Below are 9,579 nucleotides of genomic sequence, written 5' to 3'. Positions count from 1 at the left end.
GGAATAAAAGTCAGCAGGTACAAACAACCATTTAAAACATTTAGACACAATGATTTTTGGTCAATGTGACCCTGGAAAAACCCCCTACAACTCTTGGGGAAAACCAGTGCGAGAGCTCTTCTTTATTTCTAAAAATGCCTTTTTTACAGTGAGAAATTTTCAGCAAAAATCAACAAGCAAATTTACAACTTATCTCGATTTCTGAGCCTCACAGCCCACTGGAAATTTCCAAATAGCAACACAATGCTGTATGACCACTGTACGGACTGGCTCTACGGACGATACGGACAGACTGTACGGACCTCGATTTTTGTGCAGAAAATCAGCTGCCTCGATTTTTGTGCAAAAACAAATCTGCCTTTTACTGTTTTCTCAGCAAAAATTTGCCTTTTACTGCTTGTTCATTCAGCTGTAAGGATTTGCTTAAATGCTGCCTTGGTATGTGTGCCAAGCTGCTGCCTCCTTCTCCTCCTTGTCCAAAAATCTCTCTTGCTCTCTTGCTCTCTCTCTTTCAATCTGCTCATGAAAGAATGAATGATCTTTTCCTCATTTTCCTCCCTTAATCCAACCCTAAGTGACTTTTGGGTGATCCCTAAATCCAATGGCTGAAATAGATTGAGATCTATGGCTGAGATTAAATGCTTATTTAAATCTCACTTTCTATTTTTTAATTCACCCCACTTTAATAAAGACCCACTTAGTGATTTATTTCCAAAATCACTTTTCCTTTCTAATTTTTCATTTACTTTATAAAAGTCACTTTAAAATTAGACTTTAGTAACTTTATCACTTAAAATCAGTTTTGAAATTAGATTTAACTTTATAAAAATTATAAAGTCACTTTAGGAGAAAAATTAAATTCTTTTGGACACTTTTCCCTAGGCCAAAGATCAAAGCCTTAGGGAACCACTTGTCCTCAGGTACCAAATTTCAACATCGTATTATTTTTATTTTGTAATATTCTTCTGATATTTTTATTTTTTTATCTTTTTTACTTAGGGGAGAGATGTCTAATGTTGTGCAGGGACCATTAATTGATATAGTATTGGTCCCACCAAACCACCATAAATTGAGACTTTTGCAACCAATATTTAAACAAAGATAAATAACATTGAGTGCAAATAAATATTAATTTATGTCCAAAATTTCCCAAAACATTGACTGGGCCCACAACTGTCCATAAATAGTATCTTAATACTTAAGAGTGCAAACCATATTGACCCAACTAGAAAACATATAAAACCATAAATGCTTCCAAAATGGTCTATTCTAGAAGTATAAAGTAGCAGTCACTTCAACCCCCACTCATCAGAACTGAAACTTTGTATCCCAAATAAATATCCACACCTGCACATAATAAAAGTGAATGTATGTTAGCCATAACTGTTGTGTTGTTCAACATTTAAACCCCCTATGTTCAATAAATGACACCCAACCCAATAACATTTAATCTCACTTTGTTCAATAAATGACACCCAACCCAATAACATTTAATCTCACTTTGTTCAATAAATGACACCCAACCCATTCTATTTCTCATTAAAACAAATCAAAGCACATGGATCAACAAATAACAAATTCCCAACCATTGGATCACATCAAATTAAATCCAGATCAAACATTCAAAATGAAGCCATTGCAATCCATGTCCATCCTTACCACCAATTAAATTCAAGTGCCAAAAACTATAAAAGAAGTTCAACCACTATTGAAGTTGCATGTTATGCTTTCAAACTATTCACCAACCTTGAAGACAAAACATCACAGAACAATTGACAGTATATCGAGGTTAGTTATATCAATTACAACACATTTTTCTTACAGTTCTATTTTCATTTCTCACAGTTCTTACAGTTTCAGTTCTTACAGTTTCAGTTTCATGAAAATCAACACATAGCCTAGGGTATTCTCTCTTAGATCCATAATGCTCATTTTAAGGGATGGATAAAGACTAATAGTATAGAAAGCTAATGGGACGATATTAATAGTATCAAGTTGGTAAATTAAAAAAAAACTGGTAGATGAGACAAATTAATGAAGAAAACGACTCTAGTCAGTACATGAAGAGAAACAGGGTGTCGCTTGGTGCCTTTAGCACATCAAGAATCTCATGTTTAAATACAGAAGCAACATGAAACAATAGAAAGTTGAGTGAAAAGAGAGGAACATGTTGAATGGGCATTTGGACAAAGAAAGCCTTTAATGTTGTTGAGACGTTTGGACCCATTACCCAGGTAAAGGCTTCTCATTCATATATGAACAATTTAGATATCCTATCCACAATGAACAAACAAACCTAGAGACAAAGTTTCAAATACATTTCTATCTCTACTGAATGTAAAAAATGCGTTTATAGGATACCACTCCAAATATCAAAGTACATAGCATAAATGAGGTTAGAAATGCCATGCATTTCTGTGAAATTAACATTCGAAATATAGCATTTTTTATATGATTTATGAATTAACACACCAAACTAGATTATTTTGAGTTCTCTCTTAGGTCCATAATGCTTATGTTAAAGGATAGATAAATATTAAAGACTAACACTATAGAAAGCTAATGGGACTATATTAATAGTTTAAAGTTGGTAGATAAGAACAAAGAACTGGTAGATGAGACCCATTAATAAAGGGAACAACTCTAGTCAGTAGATGAAGAGAAATAGGGTGCCGCTTGATGCCTTGAGCACATCAAGAATCTCGTGTTTAAATTACAGAAGCAACATGCAACAATAAAAAGTTGAGTGAAAAAGAGGAACATGTTAAATGGGGATTTGGACAAAGAACCCTCAAGAACCACATAGGTAACATAACATATTGAAGGGATTAAGACAAAATGAGAGTCTGACAAAGAATGATCATAGGGATTCAAACAAAACACAGCAAAATCTAAGTATGCCGACAAAATATTCACCGACATCAACGTGAAGATTGGACTAAGAGCTATCATCCTTCCTGGAGTCAATGTAAGAACAAAAATGTACATGCAAGATCCATTAAGAAAAGATGAGCATGTGGTTCACCTCCTTTACATATAGAGAGGAAGTTGAAAATCACCATGACTTGAAAAGCCCCCAACTTTTAATGTTAGCACCTTAGGTATTGCAGCATAAGTTTGGTTGCTTGGACATTTCTCTTGTGACATGAAGGCTAAAATAGCAACTTATCATAAGACAGCGTGTCAACTCAATTGAAATCTGTTTACCCATAATTTCACAAGCAATTTCTTTCTGAGAATCATTTTTAACAAAAGCTTAATGAAATTTTATAATAAGAAACAAAAACTATGGCTCAATTGGAAGATAAGCATAGATTTATTGTCCTTGTGTTGGCTATAAAATATCGTCCTTGTGTTGGCTATAAAATAGATCAAAAGCTTCAGATGAGTTGCTTAATTAGTGGTCAACTATTGCAATACAACTTTGGGTGTTGGAACCAAAAACCTTGTATGAGGCCACCAATAAACATCATCAAGACTAATGGTAGCATAAACAAGACCTGCAAAATAAAGTGAAGAAAAATTTGAAAGGAGAAAAGGAAATGGGGGTTTAGATAATTCTTGAAATATGATCAGAAAGCAAACAAAACAATGTAAAAGGAAGAAAATAACATAAACAAATGAACAAGAAGCAGTGGAAGGGCCCTATTGGAAGGTTGTTGTACACAAGGGGAAACCTATCAGAATGAAGGACCACAAAGAAGGCACAACCATCCTCAAACTATTGCAAATGTGGCAAAAGCTACATGTGGCAAGGAAGATTTTTGAAGAATTGAAGAAAAGAAAACATAGAACCAAAAAAGTTGATGCTTAGTAAACTCGTTGACCAATCACTTTCTATACCCCAAAACCACCTGCTATAGATAGCTTTCTTTCCTATTATGCTAAAGTCTAAATGTGCTCTTAAACAAGGATGATCAACATTGAAAAGAACAAATGGCAATAGGAATGGAGGCTAGTTAGCCATGTAATGAAAATTTATCAACTAGATTGAATGGGTTGAATACATGTCCATATTTTACATGTTATTCAACAAGGATCTTATGATGCGAGTTCTGATGAATTAGAACTAGAACTAGTGGGAAGAACTGATCTGAAATCACTCGTGAATGATCTCAGTTAATTAATGAAGGTATTACAGACCCATGTGTTGGAGTGTGTCTATGTTATTTTAAGCAACGGATCGATAAGATTGTGAAATACACAGACACTTGAAACAGCAAGAGAAACACAGTAAGCAAATATAAAAATACAACAAGTTTAATAAGGAGTTCACCCAATCCTCCTGGGCTACGTCTCCTGGGCCAGCCTTTAGTGGTGGCGTTTTCTATTGTGTCTTAAAACAGAGATTTTACAATAAGGAGCTCAATTTGAGTCTCACTTAACAGATGATGATTAATAGGGTGGTACTTGGATCCCCCAAGCCTCTAGAGTACACAGACTCCCCCTTACTGAATCTCGACCTCAACTGGTCTCGATGGTATGAGCCCAATTTGGTATTCAATACTGGACAGATACACACAAAGAAGTTGCTTAAACCTCTCAAGCATTCTCTGGAGTTCACAGACTCTCGGACTCTCTCTGTCTCTATCTGCTCGATGTTGCCTTTGCTCTGCAGGTCAGCTTGGCTTCTCTGTTCTTTACAACACGCTTCTTTTTCTCTACTTTTGTCTCCTCTTCTCTTTGTCTATTCGTGGCTTAAAGCCAATCTGCTCTCTGACTGTTTGTTTCCTCTTCCCAGCACTCTGGATCGCCTGCCCTGTTCGCTAGAATTCCCCTGCTCTGCGTCATCATCACTGTGTAACACTGCACAGAGAGGTGGCCACTTGTCGCCTTACGAACTGAGTGTCAGTTTTCTTTAAACGGTCGTTATTTCTGTTACTCCAGGATTTGCCCGTGAAACTGATTCTTCTGCCAGCTCATCGGTCATGCCGAACCTCAAATCTTTATGTGCCTTAGTCTATTTCCCCGTCAAATCCGGTCATCCATCAAGTTAATTCTCCATCGTTGATCTGGAGCCTCCAGATCCTATGGTCTCTGTCTATATCGTGCGGGTAAGTTGCTCGACCATTACTCACGTGATGTAAGTAGTTTTCTCTCTCATCTGCTAGACACGTGTCACTCGGTGTGTGGCATTGCGCTGAACTCGACCAAACCTGCTTACCGCTCGAAGTGCACGCGATATCCTGCCGATTTTGGGCGCGAGACCCGCCTTCTGACAGTTTCCGCATAGTTTCATGTTTTCCTCGTGACTAAGTGCTTGAGGCTTTCCTTCCTGAGGGTTTTGTCCTACGATATGCGATTAGCGCTTTGACCGAGGGTCCTCGTTGTTCCGTGCTGGCCACAAATTGCCATTGTCTAGAGGTCATTTCTGATAAGCTCGTTATTCATAAGATTTTGAACCCTGACATAATTTGAAACATTCATGGAAATGTTTAAGGATCCGATTCGGATCACGGCCTTCCCACTAAAAAAGCTTTTGGACCACCAAAAGTTAGTTTTCAAGCGTCGACTAAGTCCGGGTGTAACTGTCTCACTTGTCCAATCTCTATCCATTTTGCACTGCTTGGCTTTGAACCCTTGAGTCCAATCCTGAGGTACTCAACATCTCCCTTGCGCATCGTCCTCACCTCCCTGTCCAGAACTGTGTTTTCCTACAATTCATTGAGATATTCAGGTAACAGGTCATCAATAGAAGGCAATTGACTTTGCTCTTCGGGATTTTCAATTAATGAAGGTTCAAATAGTCTCAAGTTGTCAGCATTAACAACTGAGTAGATGTGCATGTAAGCTGGTAAATCAAGGCAAAAAGCATTCTCACCAATTTTCTCAAGTATTTTGAAAGGTCCATACCTTATTGGCTTTAGCTTTTTTACCTTCACCTTGCATTTTGTCCTTGCTGATATACAGCCAGACTTAATCACCAACTTGGAAACTATGCTCCATCCGATGTTTGTCATGCCTTGCCTTGTATTTGGCTTGGCTCTTTTCCAGCTGTTCCTGTACTGCTTGGTGAATCTCTTGGATTTGTTCAATGAATTTGGTTGCCTTGTCCACATCATTGTGTCTATCAACTACTATGTCTTTACCAAAGACAAAATCCAAGAGAGACCTTGGTGTGAAACCAAAACAGGTCTCAAAAGGAGATCTCTGTGTAGAAGAATGTTTTACTTGGTTGTAAGCATGCTGCACATAACACAAATGTTCATCCCAAAGCTTGGGATGCTTGCTGCAATAGCCTCTTAGCAACTGGATCACTGTCCTGTTGACTACTTCTGTCTGGCCATCTGTTTGTGGATGAAAACTGTACTTTTCTTCAATTTGGTGTCCATCAATTCCCACAGACTCGACCAAAACTTCCCAACAAATTGGGTGTCTCGATCAGATACAATGGAAGTGGGTAATCCAAAATGAACCCATACATGCTAAAAGAACAACTTTGCAGTTTGTTGAGCTGTACCCTGTTTATTACGAGGTATCAAAATATGCATTTTGTTGAACCTATCCACAAAAACATATAAATAGTCATGACCTTTCCTAGATTTGGGCAGTGTTCCAACAAAGTCTATGGAGATACTTTCCCAAGGATGAGAAGGAACTGGTAGTGGAGAGTACAAGCCTAGTTTTATATTGTTGGGCTTGCTTTTGGCACACATGGTACACCCTCTTACATATCTAGAAACTGTCTCATTCATTTTTGGCCAATAACAAAATCTTTGCAACTGTGCAACCGTTTTACTTACACAAAAGTGACCTGATATTAGAGAAGTGTGTGCTTCCTGAATTATCTTTACTCTTTCAGTTTGCGGAATGCATAACTTCCCACAATGATACAAGAGTTGGTCCTTAATGTGATAATCCAATTCTTCTACTCGTTTGCCTTGACTTAAAGTTGCATATACATCTTTAAAATCTATATCTTGAGCATATTGTTCAATGTAGCTCTCATGCAATACTAAATTATGCTTAAGTATAGTAGATGCATTTATAATAGGTCTACATAACATATCTGCAACTTTATTGTGTATGCCATTTTTATATCTGATGACTAAATGAAACTGTTGTAGAAAACCCATCCACCTATAGTGTCTTAATTGTTGCAACTTAATTTGGGAGTATAGATATTGAAGTGGTTGATGATTAGTATGTACGATTGTCTCTTTGCCCATTAAATAATGTTTCCACTTTTTCACACTCTGTACTAATGTATACAATTCTTTATCATATGTGGGATAGTTAACTACTACAGAATTAAATGTCTCAGAATGATAACATATGGGTTTACCATGCTGTATCAACACTGCTCCCATGTCATAGTCACTGGCATCTGTTTGGGTCTGAAATGGTATTTGAAGATCTGGCAATGCTAGTACTGGTGCTGTACTAATATTTTCTTTCAAGGTGTCAAAAGCTTTTTGTTGTTTGCCTCCCCACTAAAACACCTTGTTCAATCCCGTCAAAGCATGTAAGGGAGCTGCAATTAAGGAAAAGTTAGAAATGAACTTTCTCCAATATTGTGCTGCTCCTAAGAAGCTTCTCACTTCTGTAGCAAATTTGGGTTTAGGCCAATTTACAATGACTGCAACTTTAGAGGGATCTATCTTCAATTTACCACCCCCTACTATATGTCCCAAATAATTCAAAAATGCTTTGCCAAATTTGCATTTTGAGAGTTTTACATAAATTTTTTCTCTTTTCAAAACATCTAGTGTCTGCTTAACATGCTTTAAATGTTCTTCCCACATTTTGCTAAATATAAAAATGTCATCCAAATATACAATAACAAAATCATCAAGAAAAATTCTGAGTACATCATTCATTATTCTCATGAAAGTAGCAAGAGCATTAGTTAAGCCAAAAGGCATAACCATCCACTCATACAATCCCTGCTTTGTTTTGAAAGCAGTCTTCCATGCATCTTGTTCTGCAACTCTGACCTGATGATATCCACTATGTAAGTCTAACTTGGAAAAATAAACAGCTTCCTTTAATTGATCTAATAGATCATCTATGCGAGGAAGGGGATAACGATTTTTTATCGTTATCTTATTCAGTGCCCGGTAATCAATGCACATTTTCCACGAGCCATCTTTCTTTCTCACTAAAATGATTGGAGACCCACATGGTGATGTGATAGGTCTGATGAACCCCTTTTCGAGCAACTCCTGCACTTGCTTCTTGATTTCTGCATTTTCTAAAGTGGACAACCTGTACATTCCGATGTTAAGTAATTAATATCATGCACTATTTCCTTTTTGGGTGGCAGACCTTTAGGTTCTTGAAACAAGATATCATATTCTGAAACAACTTTTTCTAAATTAGCTTGTTGTTTAGCATCACAACCCTCAAACACATTGGTTTGATCAGATTTATTTTCCTTTACAACCATCAGTAAAAATTGTTTGCATGAATTTACAATTCGTTTCATCTGCCCTGAGTTTATGAGAGTATACTTATTCTTGAGCTTATGAGCTCTTATAAAGTATTCGATTCCACCTTTAATGAGTAGATACTTGTTCTCAGATCTATAGAAAATAACTTTTCTATCATACAAGTAAGGACTTCCTAAAACAATGCCACATATATCCAGAGGAACTATATCTAACTCAACCTCATCTACAAATGCTGACCCAAAAAAAAACTTAAGTTTACATTGTCTAGTCACTTGTAGTTGTGCTTTATCACTTAACCAACCTAATGGGTATGGTTTCTTATGAGGTGTAGTCAGTAATCCCAACTTCTTTACAATTGCTTCAGAAATTAAATTTACTTGTGAGCCACTATCAAACAAAGTATCAATCTTCTGATGTTTGGAAATAACTCGAATATGGAAAAGCTCATGCCTTTTTCTCTCATTTTCTTCATCATTAATAGATTGTGCATAATTGCTAGTAGATGCTTCAGAATTTTTACCTTTTATACCTGTGGCTGCAATTGTTGTTTCATCTCCTGAGTCCGACCCCAAATCTTTCTGAATAGCTGCAGCAGTCTTCTTCTTCTTGCCCTTGAACTTCTTAGGTCTCAGATTTGGATGCAGAATCCAACAATGCTCATCATCATGCCCATCCTTCTTATAGTGAGTGCATGAAGATTTTGTCTTTTGTGCAATGTTGGCCTTCCTTTCTTTCCATTTCTGTTTTCTTTTCTCCTTATTCTTGCTTGCAATTGGCTTGGATGATCCTCCAACTTCTGGATTCCCATTCTTTCTTCTAGCTTCTAGATGCGTAGCTTGAACAGATACCTCATCTATACTAGTGGGATTAAACATGAGGATAGTGTGCCTCATGTAACTGCATAGACCTCATATATACTTCAGCAGAGTCTCAGGTGAGTCTAATGAAATTTCTAGAATCAAAGCTCTCTTCCTAAATTCTTGGGTGTAAACCTGTACACTTTGCCCTTTCAATTGGCGAAGAGTTTGCCAGCTCATCATGGCTTGCTACATGTAAGCTAGTGGATATAACTGTTTTTTGATTGCAGAAACAAATTCACTCCAAACAGAAAGAATATTACCATGTTTCTTCATTCCAGCTTGGGTCCTGCCTTCCCACAATACCAAGGCAGTGCCTCCGAGGCGTA

The 9,579-nt window shown here is 37.1% G+C and overlaps 1 protein-coding gene across 2 annotated transcripts in view; it reads right to left on the bottom strand.

Moving 5' to 3' along the window:
• Nucleotides 1–1,104: 1,104 nt before the first annotated feature.
• LOC149211259 (MAG2-interacting protein 2-like) overlaps nucleotides 1,105–9,579 on the bottom strand; it is a 542,599-nt gene continuing 534,124 nt past the window's right edge. For both annotated transcript variants that reach the window (XM_089396982.1, XM_089396981.1), the window contains one exon: nucleotides 1,105–1,347. In XM_089396982.1, coding sequence (XP_089253108.1) covers nucleotides 1,295–1,347 — 53 coding nt within the window. In that variant the 3' untranslated portion in view covers nucleotides 1,105–1,294. The remainder of the gene's footprint in view (nucleotides 1,348–9,579) is intronic.

Source organism: Pinus tabuliformis, chromosome 1_2 (assembly GCF_031772625.1).
Source record: "Pinus tabuliformis cultivar Carrire ecotype Pingquan chromosome 1_2, CPIR1, whole genome shotgun sequence".
Classification (NCBI taxonomy): Eukaryota; Viridiplantae; Streptophyta; class Pinopsida; order Pinales; family Pinaceae; genus Pinus; species Pinus tabuliformis.
Note: the sequence above shows the minus strand (reverse complement) of the source record. Positions and strands in the feature narration are given on the sequence as shown.